Genomic DNA, 19,903 nt, shown 5'->3' on the forward strand with positions numbered 1-19,903 from the left:
ACCTGTGCTGTTCCTGCCCTGGGAGAGTTTGATGGGACAGTGTAGAGGGAGCTTTACTCTGTATCTAACCCGTGCTGTACCTGTCCTGTGAGTGTTTGATGGGACAGTGTAGAGGGAGCTTTACTCTGTATCTAACCCGTGCTGTACCTGCCCCGGGAGTGTTTGATGGGACAGTGTAGAGGGAGCTTTACTCTGTATCTAACCCGTGCTGTACCTGCCCTGGGAGTATTTGATGGGACAGTGTAGAGGGAGCTTTACTCTGTATCTAACCCGTGCTGTACCTGCCCTGGGAGTGTTTGATGGGACAGTGTAGAGGGAGCTTTACTCTGTATCTAACCCGTGCTGTACCTGCCCTGGGAGTGTTTGATGGGACAGTGTAGAGGGAGCTTTACTCTGTATCTAACCCGTGCTGTACCTGCCCTGTGAGTGTTTCATGGGGCAGTGTAGAGGGAGATTTACTCTGTATCTAAGCCGTGCTGTACCTGTCCCGGGAGTGTTTGATGGGACAGTGTAGAGGGAGCTTTACTCTGAATCTGCCCCGTGCTGTACCTGCCCTGGGAGAGTTTGATGGGACAGTGTAGAGGGAGCTTTACTCTGTATGTAACCTGTGCTGTACCTGCCCTGAGAGTGTTTGATGGGACAGTGTAGAGGGAGCTTTACTCTGTATCTAACCTGTGCTGCAACTGTCCCCGGGATTGTTTGATTGGACAGTGTAGAGGGAGCTTTACTCTGTATCTAACCCGTGCTGTACCTGCCCTGGAAGTGTTTGATGGGACAGTGTAGAGGGAGCTCTGCTTTGTATCTAACCCGTGCTGTACCTGCCCTGGGAGTGTTTGATGGGACAGTGTAGAGGGAGCTTTACTCTGTATCTAACCCGTGCTGTACCTGCCCCGGGAGTGTTTGATGGGACAGTTTAGAGGGAGCTTTACTCTGTATCTAACCCGTGCTGTACCTGCCCTGGGAGTGTTTGATGGGACAGTGTAGAGGGAGCTTTACTCTGTATCTAACCCGTGCTGTACCTGCCCTGGGTGTGTTTGATCGGACAGTGTAGAGGGAGCTTTACTCTGTATCTAACCCGTGCTGTACCTGCCCTGGGAGTGTTTGATGGGACAGTGTAGAGGGAGCTTTACTCTGTATCTAACCAGTGCTGTACCTGCCCCGGGAGTGTTTGATGGGACAGTGTAGAGGGAGCTTTACTCTGTATCTAACCCGTGCTGTTCCTGCCCTGGGAGTGTTTGAAGCTGCTGGGTTTAACCCCCAGTACTTCTGAGCCCAGGAGGACCCAACAATTTCCAATGTGAGACTGTCAGGGGAGATGGATTTAGGGGGAGATTAGGTTGTTAAACAGACACTGTCCGTACAATGTAAAATAATATTGTTTTGGGAACAAGTATTTCTGTAGAGCCTTTTAATCCATTTTGCATCTACAGATTTATTTTAATTCATTTTTGGGTTGTGGGCGTCACTAGGAAGGGCAGCATATATTACATACATATGTAAGATATACGACACAGAAACAGGCCATTCGGCCCAACCAGTCCATGCCGGTGTTTATGCTCCACTCGAGCCTCCTCCCGTCTTTCCTCATCTAAATCTATCAGCCTCACCCTCTATTCCCTTCTCCCACATATGCTTATCTAACCGCCCCTTAAATGCATTGATACTGTTCGCTTCAACCACTCCCTGTGGTAGCGAGTTCCACATTCTCACCACTCTCTGGGTAAAGAAGTTTCTTGGAGGTGATGGTGCTCCCATGCACCGGTTTCCCTTGCCCTTCTAGATGGTGGAGGTCATGGGCTTGGGAGGTTCTGTCAAAGTTGCAGATGTATAAAGCCCCTCTCCTTCTCCCCTACCTCTCTATCTCTCTCCTCCCATAAAGGCCAGAGTCTTGTGTAGGCAGGTTCCCTTCCCTGAAGGACATTTGGATTTCCAGAAGGCATTCGATAAGGTGCCACATAAAAGGAGCACACGTGGTTGGGGGTAATATATTAGCATGGATAGAGGATTGGCTAACTAACAGAAAAGAGAGAGTCGGGATAAATGGGTCATTTTCCGATTGGCAAACGGTAACTAGTGGGGCACCACAGGGATCAGTGCTGGGGCCTCAACTATTTACAATCTATATTAATGACTTGGATGAAGGGACCGAGTGTAATGTAGCCAAATTTGCTGATGATACAAAGATAGGTGGGAAAGCAAGTTGTGAAGAGGGCACAAAGAATCTGCAAAGGGATATAGACAGGCTAAGTGAGTGGGCAAACATTTGGCAGATGGAGTATAATGTGGGAAAGTGCGAGGTTATCCACTTTGGTAGGAAAAATAAAAAAGCAAATTATTATTTAAGTGAAGAGAGATTACAAAATGCTGCAGTACAGAGGGACCTGGGGGTCCTTGTGCATGAAACACAAAAAGTTAGCATGTAGGTACAGCAAGTAATCAGGAAGGCAAATAGAATGTTGGCCTTTATTTCAAGGGGGTTGGAGTATAAAAGCAGGGAAGTCCTGCTACAACTGTACAGGGTATTGGTGAGACCACACCTGGAGTACTGCGTACAGTTTTGGTCTCCTTATTTAAGGAGGGATATACTTGCATTGGAGGCAGTTCAGAGAAGGTTCACGAGGTTGATTCCTGAGATGAAGGGGTTGACTTATGAAGAAAGGTTGAGCAGGCTGGGCCTATACTCATTGGAGTTTAGAAGAATGAGAGGTGATCTTATTGAAACATATAAGATGCTGAGGGGGCTCGACAGGGTAGATGCAGAGAGGATGTTTCCTCTCGTGGGGAAATCTAGAACTCGGGGGCACAGTCTCAGAATAATGGGTCGCCCATTTAAAACTGAGATGAGGAGGAATTTCTTCTCTCAGAGGGCCGTAAATCTGTGGAGTTCTCTGCCCCAGAGAGCTGTGGATGCGGAGTAATTGAATATATTTAAGGCGGAGATAGATTTTTGAACAATAAGGGAGTGAAGAGTTATGGGGAGCAGGCAGGGAAATGGAGCTGAGCCCAAGATCAGATCAGCCATGATCTCATTAAATGGCGGAGCAGACTTGAGGGGCCAAGTGGCCGACTCCTGCTCCTATTTCTTATGTTCTTATTAGTGAACCAGTTGGATGTTTATGATAATCCGACAGCTTTCATGGTCACTTGTTTCTGGTGCTGGCCCCTCAAATGACCAGATTCATTGAGCACAATTTCACAAACTGCCTTTCCTTTTTTGTGGGTTCTCACGCTTCCTTTTTCCTGTTTTGAATTCATTTTACAGGGTATTAGAAGGGGAGGATTTGCAAACAGGAAGCTCAAACTAAACATCACGTCAAGAGTAACTTGCTTCATCAGGACCTGAATATCATCGGCCTTTGAACATGGAAGCAAAAAGCACCGTTCACAGTGGGGAGAAACCGTACACGTGTTCTGTGTGTGGACGAGGCTTCAGCCGATCCTCCGGCCTATCGAGACACAAGCGCATTCACACCGGGGAGAAACCGTTCACCTGCTCTGAGTGTGGGAAGGGATTCACTCAGTCATCCCAGCTGCTGACACACCAGCTTGTTCACACTGATATCAGACCCTTTAAATGTTCTGACTGTGAGAAGAGCTTTAAAAGCAAAAATGATCTGCTGAGACACCAGCGAGTTCACACTGGGGAGAGACCGTTCACCTGCTCTGAGTGTGGGAAGGGATTCACTAATTCATCTCACCTACTGATACACCAGCGAGTTCACACTGGGGAGAGGCCGTTCACCTGCCCTGTGTGTGAGAAGAGGTTCACTCGTTCATCCCACCTGCAGACACACCAGCTTGTTCACACTGATAAGAGACCCTTTAAATGTTCTGACTGTGAGAAGAGCTTTAAAAGCACAAAGGATCTGTTGACACACCAACGAGTTCACACTGGGGAGAGGCCGTTCACCTGCTCCGTGTGTGGGCAGGGATTCACTCAGTCATCCACCCTGCGGACTCACCAACGCACACACACTGGGGAGATTCCGTTCACCTGCTCTGTGTGTGGGAAGGGATTTGCTTGTTCATCGTACTTGCTGAGACACCAGCGAGTTCACACTGGGGAGAGGCCATTCACCTGCTTATTGTGTGGGAAGGGATTCATTCAGTCATCCACCCTGGTGACACACCAGCAAGTTCACACTGGGGAGAGGCCATTCACCTGCTCCGTGTGTGGGAAGGGATTCACTCAGTCATCCAACCTCCTGACACACCAGCGAGTTCACACTGGGGAGAGGCCGTTCACCTGCTTGTTGTGTGGGAAGGGATTCATTCGTTCATCCCACCTGCTGAGACACCAGCGAGTTCACATGTGCCTGCAGGGGTTGGATTCTGCTGTTATTGCTGCTGTTAATCACATCCAGGACTGAACCATGTTCATTCTGACAGTTTGACTTTGTTTCTGCTGATGTTAATAACTCCTATAACTGGGCTGGAGTTTAATTTTCTGGTTAGATGTCAAATAAACCAGGTTTGCTTTAAACACATTGTTGTAGATTTTCTTCTTTCCCACCTGAGTGTTTAGCATCACCTGGCTGGAGCTCAGAAAGGACAATCTGGGGGAGGATCGTACGGCGGGAACAGAACTCCAGCCTGGACACAGTCCTTCAGGGCCACACTGAGAGGGGCAAACGGCACTTTGGTCTTTCTCATTGCTCATCACTGACAGGAAAGTCCATGTGCGGGTTAATCTTGAGGCGTGTAAGAAATGTGTTCCAGCCGCTCTCTTCCATGGTTCAGAGCTCCTAGGCACGGAACAGAAGGCTCCTTTACAACTGTGTTTAGAGTCAGGAAGAACAACGGTGAATGCTGGAAACGTGCTGTCAAATCAGAGATTGGTGTCAAACTGCGATCTGTTCCTGACTGAAAGTGAAACGGCAGGTTTAAGTTTCCAGTCTAAATATGACTGTGGTAATTATTCTACGAAGGTTTAACGTGTTTGTGGGGCAGTCCTGAACCTACCATTTTAAGGCAGGTTAAAATAAATTGGTTAAAGTCTGCATTAAAAAGCAAATGGAAGAGTTCACAGGAGCCTGTTAACTGCTGGTACAATTATACAACAGACATTTGATCTCCAGATAAAGAAGGACCTGCAGCGTGTTTCCAGGAATTCCCTGTTTTATTGATGTGTGTGTTATAACCTTTTCATAATCTTAAAGACCTCGATCAGGTCACCCATCGGCCTCTTTATTCCAGAGAAAAGAGCCCCAGCCTGTTCAGCCTTTCCTGATAAATATATCCTCTCAGTTCTAGGATCATCCTTGCAAAGCCTTTTCCCACCTTTTCCAGTGCCTCTATATCCTTTTTATAATATGGAGACCAGAACTGTGCACTGTACTCCAAGTGTGGTCTAACCAATGACCTATACAAGTTTAACATAACTTTGCTGCTTTTCAATTCTATCCCTCTAGAAATGATCCCCAGTCCATTGTTGGCTCCTGTTATGGCCTCATTAACCTGCGTCGCTTCTTTTAGTGATTTGTGTATCTGGACCCCGAGATCCCTTTGCTCCTCTACCCCATTTAGATTCTTATTTTCCAAGTAGTTTGTGGCCTTCTTATTCTTACTACCAAAATGCACCACCTTTCTTAAAATTCATTTGCTAATTGCCCTCCCATTCTGTAAGTCTTGCGTTTTTTAAATATTCGTTCATGGGATGTGGGCGTCGCTGGCAAGGCCAGCATTTATTGCCCATCCCTAGTTGCCCTTGTGAAGGTGGTGGTGAGCCGCCTTTTTGAACTGTTGCAGTCCGTGTGGTGAAGGTACTCCCACAGTGCTGTTAGAGAGGGAGTTTAACCCATGATTTTGTCACAGTCTTCCTCAGTATTAACTCTACCTCCCAATTTGGTGTCATTGACAAATTTTGGAATTGTACCTCTAATTCCCGAGTCCACACCGTTTCTGTAAATGGTGAACAACAGTGGTCCTCGCACCGATCCCTGTGGAAACCACTTCCCACCTTTTGCCAGCCTGAGTAGCTACTCCCAACCCCTACTCTCTGTTTCCTGTTTTGTGACCAGCTTGTTATCCATACAGTTTGTAAGATTGACAAGATGACCAAGGTCAGGCCGTGTGGAGTGAAGGGCCCGGCAGCAGAATGGATGGAAAGATGGCTACAAAACAGAAATCAAAGGGTTGGAGTTAAGGGAAGTTTGTTGCGATCTTTCCATCCATTCTGCTACCTGGCCCTTGACGCCACACGGCCTGACCGTGGTCATCTTGTAGACCGTACATACTGCCGACACAGTGCACCAGTGGTGGAGGGGGTGGATATTGAGTCCTGTGGCAGGGGCGCTGATGAAGTGGATTTCACTGTCCGTGAGTTTTGAGGCATCGCTAGTGGTGTTTTTCACCTCTTTCCACCTTTAAAAAACAACCTTGCTGCCAGTTTATTAAAGCCATTAACAGCCGCACGGGTGGGACACACCAATAAATGAGGCCTTGTTTCCCTCAGAATGACAGGCCTGAACCTGGGTTAGAAAACATTTAGTGATTAAACCAGACTGGGCGGGGCCTGAGGTGCGAGTTAGTAACGGAAAATTGGTGGCCAGCGTACTTCACACCAGGGCTGAGGACCCGGGGACTCAGGTTTCTGTATCATTATTAATTTAGTTTATTGCCCAATCTCAATCAGACGGGCAGGTCATCTTGCTGTCTGGCGGAGGCGAGGTTCCCCAATGGAGGGCTCTCTACGTGGGGGTCCTTCCCTGCACCATTGGGGATCTGGGGTGGAGACTGTTGCAGGGAGCTGTCGTGTGCAACTGTTTTTAAGCTCCTTTCCGGACTCCAAGGCCAGATGTGATGTTTGCAAACTAGAGGAGTCCACGGGCCATGTATATATTCAGTGTGAGAGGTTGCAGCCCCTGTATAGTTACCTGAAGGGGATGCTCCTCAACTCTTGGTTACACTTTAGCCCCACGCTCCTAATCTTTGCCCGCCCGGTGCGGAGGGGGGTGGGTAAGTCGGAGAATCTTCTCCCGGACCTGCTCTTGGGCCTGGCGAAAACAGCAATTTGTAGGTCCAGGATGGGCGGGGCCCATGGGGGGGTCACTCTGGCTGCCTGCCTCTCTCCCGTGGTCTTGTCCCTGCCCGGGTGGCCCTGGAGAGGGAGCAGGCGGTGTCCACCAGTTCACTTGATACCTTCCTTGACTGGTGGGCACGGAAGGTATCAAGAGGCGATAATCGATTCTCACGATCACATTGTGATTTAATTATTAATTGTGTGTGTGTCATGTTGTATCCGTGTGTTAATAGAGACACGGACGGCAGGAGTTGGTTTCACAGGTGTTTACTGAACAAAGTCTGGAGGTGAACTAACAGATACAAGATAATATACAGGCTTATATAGCCCGAGTGGCCATTACCGGCATTACAGTACACAGGGGCTCTTAAAGGCACATACACCACATGTCACAAATACATTTCTTCTATTTTGACACAAAAGCTCTACTAGACATGTTAAACTACTAGTTATTTAATCAGGGCTGCAGCTGCTGAAAGGTTGATTGTACTGAGGTTTGTGGCCAGAGCTGGCAGACGTGTTGTTCTGAAGTCTGATGTCTCACACCTGAAGCGTCTGTTTATGTCGTGTTGTAATGACCTTTTTCTGTTGCCTGGTGTCAGAAATAGAAATCAAAGGGAGATGATGCCCCACTCTGTTAATCAACTCTTTGACACATTTCCATGCATTTCCTTTCTTAATTTACAAAGATCATAACTCCATTAGTGAACAATGGATTGCCAGTCTGCCACTTTTTAGTGAGGCTTGAAAGGATTCGCTGTGAAGCTACACCTGCCCATCTGTCTGTGTGTAACTGTGTTTGGATTGTGTCAAACAACAGTCCTAATATCTCACCTACATCCATTACAATTTTTGAAATGTTAGATTGTACTTGGAAGAAGTTGAGTTTGAATCTAACAATTCTGAAATTGGGAGCTGTTAATGATTTCTGTTTTTCACATAACTATATAGTGATGTGATCAGTCAAAGCAAATTAAAAGATGCTGCTATTTACTGAACACAACTGAATAATTCTACAAGGATGTTATCGCAGTCTTCCTCAGTATTAACTACATCCCCCAATTTAGTGCCATCTGCAAATTTTGAAATTGTACTTCTGATTCCCAAGTCCCAATCATTCATGTAAATGGTGAACAAGTGGTCCCAGCACCGATCCCCGTGGAGCACCACTTCCCACCTTCCACCCGTCTGTGTAAATACCTTTAACTCAGCCCGTCACTATAACTGGACTTGTCTCCATTCCCGTGCCGAGGGGATTGCTGTACCAGACGGGAGGGGCAACATTTGGGGACTCTCGATTCTCCACCAATTCCCATTCCCCTTCTTTCTGGTGGATAATGGAGGTGCCACTGTGTGTAATGTGCAAGTCAGTAAGAATGGTCAGTGAGGATTAATCAGCACTTTCTAATTGGAGATATTAATCAGTGGAACATTTCAGACACTGAATTGTAGATTTTGTACCAAAAATCAATTTAGGATTGAGTTAAAAGTTCATAATTTTATTGTAAAATAATTTCTGATGAGAGTCCCTGAATTAAGGGGAAAGATCACAGACAGCGGTCCTTAAAGGGACACTGCAGCCCCGAGAACACAATCGGCTATATATCCAGAATATTAAACTCCAGCCCAGTTATAGGGGTTATTAATATCAGCAGAATCATAGAAATTTACAGCACAGAAGGTCGTCATTACAGCCCATCGTGTCTGCAGCGGCCGACAAAGAGCTCTCCAGCCTAATCCCACTTTCCAGCTCTTGGTCCGTAGCCCTGTAGGTTACGGCACTTCAAGTGTACATCCAAGCACTTTTTAAATGTGGTGAGGGTTCTGCCTCTACCACCCTTACAGGCAGTGAGTTCCAGACCCCCACCACCCTCTGGGTGAAGAAATTTCCCCTCAAATCCCCTCTAAACCTCCTACCAATTACTTTAAATCTATGCCCCCTTGCTGTTGACCCCTCTGCTAAGGGAATAGGATCTTCCTGGCCACTCTATCTAGGCCCCTCATATTTTTATACACCTCAATAAGGTCTCTCCTCAGCCTCCACTGTTCCAAAGAAAACAACCCCAGCCGATCCAATCTTTCCTCGCAGCTAAAATTCTGCAGTCCAGGCAACATCCTGGTAAATCTCCTCTACCCTCTCGAGCACAACCGCATCGTTCCTGTAATGTGGTGACCAGAACTGCACGCAGTACTCTAGAGCTGTGGCCTAACTACTCGCTGTGTAAAAAAAAAATGTTTCCTCAAGTCGCCTCTGTGTTTAATCTGTGTTACAAAAGCAAAATACTGCGGATGCTGGAAATCTGAAATAAAAACAGAAAATGCTGGAAATACTCAGCAGGTCAGACAGCATCTGTGGAGAGAGAAACAGAGTTAACGTTTCAGGTCGATGACCCTTCGTCAGAACTTTAACCTGTGTTCTCTGGTTACCGACCCTTCTGCCACTTGAAGCAGTTTCTCCTTATTTACTCTATTAAAACCGTTCATGATTTTGAACACCTCCATCAAATCTCCTCTTAACCTTCTCTGCTCCAAGGAGAACAACCCCAACTTCTCCAGTCTCCCCACGTAACTGTAATCCCTCAACCCTGGAACCAGTCTAGTAAATCTCTTCTGCACCCTCTCGAAAGCCGTCACATCCTTCATAAAGTGTGGGGCCCAGAATTGGACACACTGCTCCAGCTGAGGCCGAACTAATGTTTTATAAAGGTTTAACATAAACCTCCTGGCTTTTGTACACAATGCCTCTATTTATAAAGCCCAGGATCCCAATTGCTTTATTAACTGCTTTGTTAACCTGTCCTGCCACCTCCAAAGATCTGTGCACAAACACCCCCAGGTCTCTCTGTTCTTGCACCCCCTATAAAATTGCCCATTTAGTGTGTACGGTCTCTCCTCATTCTTCCTACCAAAATGTATCACCTCACACTTTACTGTGTTGAATTTCATGTGCCGTGTGTCCGCCCATCCACCAGCCTGTCTATGTCTTCTTGAAATTTATTACTATTTTCCTCACTGTTTACTACAGTTCCATGTTTTGTGTCATCTGCAAATTTCAAAATTGTGCCCTCTACCCACAAGTCCAAGTCATTAATGTCTATCAAAAAGCAGAGGTCCTACTACTGAACCCTGGGGGTAACATAGTAACATGGATGGAGGATTGGTTAACGGGCAGAAAACAGAGAGTAGGGATAAAGGGATCTTTTACAGGTTGACAGGCTGTAACTAGTGGGGTGCCGCAAGGATCAGTGTTGGGGCCTCAGCTATTTACAATCTATATTAATGACCTAGATGAAGGAACCGAGTGTAATGTATCCAAGTTTGCTGATGATACAAAGCTAGGTGGGACAGTAAGCTGTGAGGAGAACACAGAGTCTGCAAAGGGAGATAGATAGACTAGTGAGTGGGCAGTAAGGTGACAGATGGAGTATAATGTAGGGAAATGTCAGGTTATTCACTTTGGTAGGAGGAATAGAAAAACAGAATATTTTTTAAATGGTGAGAAACTTTCAAATGTTGGTGTTCAGAGAGATTTGGGTGTCCTTGTGCAAGAAACACAGAAAGCTAGCATGCAGGTACAGCAAGCAATAAGGAAGGCAAATGGCATGTTGGCCTTTATTACAAGGTGGTTGGAGTATAAGAGTAAGGAAGTCTTGCTACAATTGTACAGGGCCTTGGGGAGACCACACCTGGAGTACTGTGCACAGTTCTGGTCTCCTTATCTAAGGAAGGATATACTTGCCTTGGAGGCGGTGCAACAAAGGTTCACTAGATTGATTCCTGGGATGAGAGGGCTGTCCTATGATGAGAGATTGTGTAGAATGGGCCTATACTCTCTGGAGTTTAGAAGAATGAGAGGTGATCTCATTGAAACAGTAAGATTCTGAAGGGGATTGACAGGGTAGATGCTGAGAGGTTGTTTCCCCTGGCTGGAGTGTCCAGAACGCGGGGGCACAGTCTCAGGATAAGGGATCGGCCATTTAAGACTAAGATGAGGAGGAATTTCTTCACTCAGAGGGTTGTGAATCTTTGGAATTCTCTGCCCCAGAGGGCTGTGATTGTTGAGTCTTTGAGTATATTCAAGGCTGAGATCGATAGATTGTTGGACTCCAGGGGAATCGAGGGATATGGAGATCGGGCGGGAAAGTGGAGTTGAGGTCGATGATCAGCCATGACCTTATTGAATGGCAGAGCAGGCTCGAGGGGCCGTATGGCCCACTCCTGCTCCTATTTCTCATGTTCTTATGTTCTAACACCACTGTATACCTCCCTCCAGTCCAAAAAATAACCATTCAACACAACTCTCTGTTTTCTATCCCATAGCCACTTTTGTATCCATGCTGCTACTGCCCCTTTTATCCCATGGGCCTCAATTATGCTAACAAGCCTTTTGAAAGTCCATATACACAACATCAATTGCTCCACCCTCATCGACCCTCTCTGTTACTGCATCAAAAAACTCAATCCAGTTAGTCAAACACGACTTGCCCATCACAAATCCATGCTGGCTCTCCTTTATTAGTCCATGCTTGTCCAAGTGGCTGTTAACTTTCTCCTGGATTATTGTTTCTAAAAGCTTCCCCACTACCGACATTAAACTGACTGGCCTGTAATTGCCAGATTTATCCTTCTCCCCTTTTTCAAACAAGTGTGTAACATTTTCAATCCTCCAGTCCTCTGCCATCACCCTGGTATCTAAGGAGGATTAGAAAATTGTGACCAGCACCTCCACAATTTCTACCCTTACTTAACTCAGCAACCTGGGATGCCTCCCATCTGGACCGGGTGACTTATCCACTTTAAGTACTGCCAGCCTTTCTCGTACCTCCTCTATATCTACCTTTATATCATCCAGTATCCCAGCAACCTCCTCGTTTACCATGGCTTTGGCGAAGTCGTCTTTCTTGGTGAACACCTTGGTAAAAGGAACACGAGTTATTAAGATTGTTGGAATAAATTTACCTATCAGACAATCAGCTGTGAGAAAATTGACTAAAATAAATTGGTGTGATGCAACAAACAATGGAATACACAAACAATGACCGTTTGTATTACATCACCAGCAGATCTACCAAGGCACGGCTCATCCTGGGCCAGAGGATCTGCTGTTTTTCAACCATAGGGGTGTTATGCGATGTAACGGACCATTTATCAGAGACACTGATTTAAGTTGGCAAAATATGTGTATTTCCATGTTTATTGCATGGAAATTATAGCAGTGATTGGGAGACCAAATGTGAGACAGAAGCACAGACGTGCCGAGAATCTACAGTGTTAATGTGGGGACTGTTAATGCTCCTGTGAAAGAAAGAAAGACTTGCATTTATATAGCGCCTTTACCAACCTCAGGATGTCCCAAAGCGCTTTACAGCCAATGAAGTACTTTTTGGAAACACAACAGCCACATTTCACATAGCAAGCTCGCACAACAGCAATGTGATAATGACCAGATTATCTATTTTTTGTGATGTTGATTCAGGGATAAATATTGACCAGGACAGTGGGGATCACTCCGAAGGTCATAGGATGTTTTTTCTACATTATAGGTGCTATATAAATGCAAGTTGTTGTTGTTGTTGTTGACTGTGGGAACGGATTCAGTTGCCTGCCTGAGGTGGAAACTCACGGATACAGTCACACCGGGGAGAGGCTGCACACCAGCTGAGTGTAATAAGAGATTCCCTCGCTCATCTCACCTACTGACACAATAGCATGTTCACACAGGGGGGAGGCCGTTCAGCAGCTGTGTGTGTGGAAAGGGATTCACTCGGTCATCCCATTTACTGACACACCAGCACAGTCACACCAGAGAGAGATCGGTTAGATACTTCACGTGCGGGAAGGAATTTACTCAGATTTCCCACCTATTAACACTCCAGCGTTAAAAGGTCAAAGGATTTGAGACACAATACTGAAGAAAGGCTGTTTAAATGTGTGTGTGTGGGAAGAAATTCACTCGTTTACCCACCTGCTGAAACACCAGCGAGTTCACAAGTGACTGCAGGGGTTGGATTCTACTGTTGCTGATGTTTATCACATCCAGGACAGAACTATAGCGGATGGCCCATGCACTTGGGTTTCTGTATAATTTGCTTCCTAATTTTATGGCTTGGCCCTCCGGCTCCAATCTCATGCCTATCACAGATAATAATTTTCTATATGCTAATATGGTCTTTCAATGGCGAGGCTTTTACCCAACATTCCCCACGCGGGCAAATGAGCCCCAGCCAAACTACAGGAGTCCAGTGCACAGGCGCAGCACCGGACAGCGATGGAGCATGCGCAGTGCGAGTGTTGGAAAAGGACAAAGGCTGGAGAGTCGGATCGGCAGCGGGTAATGGATGGCGGGGCTCGGGGGAGTAATGAACCCGGCATGTGAGCGGATATGGTTCATAAACACCTGGTGTAGGCCGCAAGCCCCAATTAATAACCTAATGGTCCTGCGATTGCTGCTGCGGGGCTTTTTCCTGGTAATAGGCCCAGGTTAACGGCCGCCATCCTGGTAAAGGAGAGTGGGAAGCTTCACTGGGTGGCCATCTTTGTGCAGATGTGAGAAGTCACACAACACCAGGTTATAGTCCAACAGCTTTATTTGAAATCACAAGCTTTTGGAGCGCTGCTCCTTCGTCAGGTGAAGTGAAGGGATGCATATAGGCACAGCATATATAGTCAGAGAACACTGCCAGATGATTACAGGTAATCTTTCTAACTGCCCTTTATCACACCTCGGCAGAGAGATAATCACAGCAATCAAAGGTGTGAATGGTGTCCCAACAGGTCAATCAAGAAAACATTACATCAAAGAACAATGAGGTGGGGTCACAAGGGGTCAAAAGTTGCAGATGCTGGGGTCTGTAAGGAAAACAAAAAACAAACAAAAAACAATAATAAAAAAAATATTTTTTTGCTGGAAATCACAGCAGGTCCGGCCGCATCTGTGTAGAGAGAACAAACCAACAACGACTCGAGTCTTGATGACTCTACATCAGGTGGGGTTAAATGTAGCGTGACATGAACCCAAGATCCCGGTTGAGGCCGTCCTCATGAGTGCGGAACTTGGCTATCAGTTTCTGCTCGACGATTTTGCATTGTCGTGTGTCTCGAAGGGCGCCTTGGAGAATGCTTACCCAAAGATCGGAGGCTGAATGTCCTTGGCTGCTGAAGTGTTCCCCGACTGGGAGGGAACACTCCTGCCTGGCGATTGTTGTACGGTGTCCATTCATCCGCTGTCACAGTGTCTGCATGGTCTCACCGATGTACCATGCTCCGGGGCATCCTTTCCTGCAACGTATGAGGTAGACAACGTTGGCTGAGTCACATGAGTATGTACCATGTACCTGGTGGGTGGTGTCCTCATGTGTGATGATGGTATCTCTGTTGATGATCTGGCATGTCTTGCAGAGGTTGCCGTGGCAGGGTTGTGTGGTGTCATGGTCGCTGTTCTCCTGAAAGCTGGCTAATTTGCTGCGAACGATGGTCTGTTTGAGGTTAGGCGGCTGTTTGAAGGTGAGTAGTGGAGGCGTGGGGATGGCCTTAGCGAGGTGTTCGTCGTCATTGATGACATGTTGAAGGCTGTGAAGAACATGGCGTAGTTTCTCCGCTCCGGGGAAGTATTGGTTGACGAAGGGTACTCTGTTGGTTGTGTCCCGTGTTTGTCTTCTGAGGAGGTCTATGCGATTTTTCGCTGTGGCCCATTGGAACTGTCGATCGACGAGTCGAGTGTCATATCCCGTTCTTACGAGGGCGTCTTTCAGCGTCTGTAGGTGTCCATCACGTTCCTCCTCATCTGAGCAGATCCTGTGTATTCGCAGGGCTTGTCCATAGGGGATGGCTTCTTTAACGTGGTTAGGGTGGAAGCTGGAGAAGTGGAGCATCATGAGGTTGTCCGTGGGCTTGCGGTAGAGTGAAGTGCTGAGGTGTCCGTCTTTGATGGAGATTCGTGTGTCCAAGAATGAAACCGATTCTGAGGAGTAGTCCATGGTGAGTTTGATGGTGGGATGGAACTTGTTGATGTTATCGTGTAGTCTTTTCAGTGATTCTTCGCCGTGGGTCCACAGGAAGAAAATGTCGTCGATGTATCTGGTGTATAGCATTGGTTGGAGGTCCTGTGCAGCGAAGAAGTCTTGCTCAAAGTTTTGCATGAAGATGTTGGCGTATTGGGGTGCGAATTTGGCCCCCATGGCTGTTCCGTGTGTTTGGGTAAAGAACTGGTTGTCGAAGGTGAAGACATTGTCGTCAAGGATGAAGCGGGTGAGTTGTAGGATGGCATCTGGAGATTGGCTGTGGTTGGTGTTGAGTACTGAGGCTGTAGCAGCGATGCCGTCATCGTGGGGGATACTGGTGTAGAGTGCCAAGACGTCCATCATGGCGAGGAGTGTTCCTGGTTCAACTGGTCCGTGGGTGCTGAGTCTCTGTAAGAAGTCTGTAGTGTCGCGACAGAAGCTGGGGGTTCCCTGTATGATGGATTTCAGGATACCCTCGACGTATCCAGAGAGGTTCTCACACAGGGTCCCGTTGCCTGATACGATAGGATGTCCGGGTGTGTTGGCTTTGTGTATCTTTGGGAGGCAATAGAAGTCTCCCACGCGGGGAGTACGTGGGATGAGAGCGCGTAGGATGCTTTGAAGGTCTGGATCGAAGGTCTTGATCAGTCTGTTGAGTTGGCGGGTGTGTTCTTTGATTGGATCTGCGGGTAACTGTCTGTAGTGTTCCTGGTTGTCCAGTTGTCAGTATGCTTCTTTGCAATAGTCCATTCTGTTCTGTATGACCATGGCTCCTCCTTTGTCTACTGATTTGATGCCGATGTTGCGGTTGGTCTTGAGAGCATGGATGGCGTTGCGTTGTGCTCGGGTGACATTCTGGACTGTCTTGTGTGTGCAGCTGATGAATCTGGCAGTGATGCATCTCCTGACAGCTTGAGCATACATGTCAAGCTTAGGGCAGCGACCCTCCGGAGGGGTCCAATTTGACTCTTTCTTCTTCGGTTGCTGCACTGCGGATCCCTCTGCCTGCTGTTCCAGATCATTGATTGTCTCATTGGGTTCGCTGCTGACATCTTGGGATTTGTGGAAGAATTCCCGGAGCCTCATTCTCCTGATGAATTCCTCTGTGTCTGCCGCGAGACCGATGGGGTCCATTTTGGTGGTGGGGCAGAAAATTGAGCCCTCGGCTGAGAACTTCGATTTCGTCTGGTTGACGGGTGTGGTCGGACAAGTTGACGATAGACTTCTCTGTGGTTTCAACCGTGGTACCGGGAGAGGTTTGGTTGCTGCTGGTGGTGATGCTGAGTTTCTCAAGCTTCCTGTTCTTGGTGTGCATGTAGGCAGCGTAGTTCCGTTGCCTCGTCTGTTTGGCAGTGTCTCGTAGCTGGTCTGCTGTGTCCTGAGCACAGGCTGAGAACATGGACTCTATCTTGGTTTTGAGGTTGCGGCGTCTGCTGTAGAGCTGGTGTACGAGATGGTTGAGGAGTGTGCGAGAGGTACGACGGCAGAGTCTCTCAGCGTAGTCTGTGTTGTAAGTCGACTTGAGTGGGTTCGTGATCTGTAGTCCTTTCGGGATCTTGTCTGCTTTCTTGTGCATCTCTCCACTTCACCCAACGAAGGAGCAGCACTCCGAAAGTTTGTGATTTCAAATAAAGCTGTTGGACTATAGCCTGGTGTTGTGTGACTTCTTACATTTGTCCACCCCAGTCCAACACCAGCATCTCCACATCATAAGTTGTCCCTGGATTTGGTGTCATAATGTAAGTGGTCCCTGGACTTGGTGTCCAGATTCTTTTCCAGCCATTTTGAGATGTCCTTTACCCTGACACCAGAAAGGCAACAAACCCTTCAGGACTCTCGATCCTGACCATAAAAACAACTATCTATCCTTCTAATTATAGAATCCCCTATACGACAATGTTTCCACTCTGCTTCTCCACCCCTTGGACAGCCTCCTGTTCCATGGTGCCTTGGGCAGCATTCTAGCTGTCCTTCCCAGTCTTTCTCCTGATCCTCACAGGTATTGAGTACTTTGTACCTGTTGGACAGGAGCAGTGTCTGCTGGACTTCCTTCACTACTTCGCCTACATTCCCCTTACCCGGCTGACTGACAGTCACACTCTCCCCTTCCTGCACCTGTGCTTTCTTCTGGTGTGTGACTGTACTCAAGTAAATTATCCAGTAATTCCTGCTCCTCCCTTATATGTCGGAGTGTCTCTAGCTCGGACTCCAGCTCACTGACTCTGAGCTGGAATGTCATGAGGCAGAGACATTTGCTGCAGATGTGGCAGTCTGGGACAGTCTCGTTGTTCACAAACTCCCACATACTACAATCCCCACACACTGCCTGGTCTTTATAATGAATGAATGAATTCATTTTTTGTTATCTGTAATTTATTTCATGAACTGTGATCAATTACTTTGCTATTTATCAGTTATGAGCATCTTTAAAAGTAGTTAGAATTTAATCACTTACATCGTTTTCCTTTGACTTACACTTACTTGCACCGCGGCCATGTTCGCGCCCGGGTGGCCCTGGAGATGGAGCACGCGGTGTCCGCCGGCACACTTGAGGCCTTCCGAGACCAGTGAGCACCACGGGGACTGGAGTGCATCATCACCCCCGACAACCACATTTTAATTTAATTTGTTAAGTTTCATTATAAAGTTTTATTAGTTACAGTTTATTTGTTTAAGTGTGCATGAAAAAGAGCACACTTACTTGCACTAATAAATCCTTACTAAGTCAAGCTTAACCACTAAAGAGACTAAATACACAAAGGGATATCAATGCACTTACCGATATACTTATGTTAATTTGCTCAGCTGTGTGTTGATTATGATAGAAACATAGAAGATAGGAGCAGGAGTAGGTCATTCGGACCCTCGAGCCTGCTCCACCATTCAATGAGATCATGGCTGATCATCCAAGCTCAGTACCCTGTCACTGCGTTCTCCCCATATCCCTTGATCCCTTTAGCTTTAAGAAATATATCTACCTCCTTCTTGAATATATTTAATGAATTGGCCTCCACTGCCTTCTGTGGTAGAGCATTCCACAGGTTCACCACTCTCTGGGTGAAGAAATTCCTCCTCATCTCTGTCTCAAATTGGCTTACCCCTTATCCTTAGACTGTGACCCCTGGTTCTGGACTCCCCCGCCATCGGGAACATCCTTCCTGCATCTAGTCTGTCTAGTCCTGTTAGAATTTTATAAGTTTCAATGAGATCCCCTCTCATTCTTCTAAACTCCAGCGAGTATAAGCCCAATCGACCCAATCTCTCCTCTTACAGCATTCCTGCCATCCCAAGTATCAGGTTGGTGAATCTTCGCTGCACTCCCTCCATGGCAAGAATATCCTTCCTCAGATAAGGCGACCAAAACTGCACACAATACTCAAGGTGTGGTCTCATCAAAGCCCTGTACAACTGCAGCAAGACATCCTTGTTCCTGTACTCGAATCTGTAAAGTATGCGCATATACTTGATACAAAAAGGAAGAGACAGCTTGGAAGGGTTTAACTTAGGTCTTTACTTCATACCCACAGGCGGGAACTGAGGGGAGATCAGTACCCGCAGTACTATTTATACCCCTATGGCCAGGAGTGGTACTACGGTATCACTACGCCCTACAAAGTAGTGCTGCCCTGGCCATAGGGTTAAAGTAGCATATATATTACATACACAACATTCCTCCCCTTTTAATTAAAACGTACCCGTGCAATTAAGTCAACAGATGCACCATAACTAGGGCTAATAACATTTGGTAACACAACATACATAACATATTTACATCAGAGTTGTCTACCTATATATATATAAAAAGAAACATGTTATAGATTCAGTCTCTGAGGAGGCCTCCTGTCTCGACTAGGATAACGTCTTTCTCTAGTCGGTCTCGGTGTAGGCGGCGGTACTTCCGTCACCACTTCATCGCTGGAGTCGTCGGTGTCTGATGGCACATCCTGTGCCGTGGAGCTCACTGGAGTGCTGAACTCCTCGCCATCCTGAGACTTCTGTAGCGACGAGCTGGGCCGTGATTCCGCTGGAACAATGTGCTGAGACGTTTGAGGTAGTGAATCAGTTGGGTTTCTGGACTCCACAAGTTGATCAGCATGTCGTCTGATTATGCCGTCCCCTGTCTCCACTGTGTACATCAAAGGTCCCTGGCGGGCCTTTATCGTACCAGACCGCCACTTTTCATTTCTATAATCACGGGCCAACACTTGCTGCCCCACCTCGAAGCTCCGTGTCTGTCTGTCAGGAGCCCTACGAAATACTCGGTTTTCCACATCTCTCCGGATGTTTGGTCTGAGCAATTCGAGGCGAGACCTTAACCTTCTATTAAAGAACATGACGGCGGGGGCCTGGTTGGTCACCGTATGTGCAGCATTACGGTACGCGAATAGGAAATTGTCCACCTTGTGTTGTAGTGGCAACCTTTCCTCCCCCATCGCCTTGATGGCCTTTTTAAAAGTCTGTACAAAGCGCTCTGCCAGCCCATTTGTAGACGGATGATATGGTGCGGACGTATAATGTCGCACTCCATTCCTTTTTAGGAATGCTTGAAATTCTTCTGCCACAAATTGTGGCCCATTGTCCGAACAGACTTGCTCGGGCACCCCATTTCGGGCAAAAATGGTCCTTAAGGCTGCGACCGTCTTTTCGGCTGTCGTTGATGACATCTTTATGACCTCCGGCCATTTTGAGTGGGCGTCCACTACAATAAGGAACATCGCATCCATGAAGGGCCCAGCGAAGTCCACGTGGATCCTTTGCCACGGCGTTGAGGGCCACTCCCACGGATGTAGTGGGGCTTGGGGTGGTACGTTCTGTACCATCTGGCACCCTTGGCATGCTTTTGCTACTTCCTCGATGTCCCTGTCAATGCCGGGCCACCAGA

The 19,903-nt window shown here is 47.2% G+C and overlaps 1 protein-coding gene and 1 long non-coding RNA gene across 2 annotated transcripts in view; one reads left to right on the forward strand and one right to left on the reverse strand.

Moving 5' to 3' along the window:
* Positions 1 to 4,483, forward strand: part of LOC147124669 (uncharacterized) — a 60,096-nt gene extending 55,613 nt beyond the window's left edge. The window contains exon 2 of the mRNA XM_085991176.1: positions 3,263 to 4,483. Within this exon, the coding sequence (XP_085847302.1) occupies positions 3,363 to 4,370 (1,008 nt within the window). The 5' untranslated portion in view covers positions 3,263 to 3,362 and the 3' untranslated portion in view covers positions 4,371 to 4,483. The remainder of the gene's footprint in view (positions 1 to 3,262) is intronic.
* A 2,789-nt stretch (positions 4,484 to 7,272) lies between these two features.
* The window catches only part of LOC147124670 (uncharacterized), a 29,718-nt gene continuing 17,087 nt past the window's right edge, over positions 7,273 to 19,903 (reverse strand). The window contains exons 2-3 of the long non-coding RNA XR_015078805.1: positions 11,859 to 11,933; positions 7,273 to 7,613 (exon numbers count right to left, since the gene is read on the reverse strand). This is a non-coding gene — a long non-coding RNA (uncharacterized LOC147124670). The remainder of the gene's footprint in view (positions 7,614 to 11,858; positions 11,934 to 19,903) is intronic.

This window comes from Somniosus microcephalus, chromosome 1, assembly GCF_052327205.1.
Source record: "Somniosus microcephalus isolate GS21.2 chromosome 1, FLI_Smic_1.0, whole genome shotgun sequence".
NCBI lineage: Eukaryota > Metazoa > Chordata > Chondrichthyes > Squaliformes > Somniosidae > Somniosus > Somniosus microcephalus.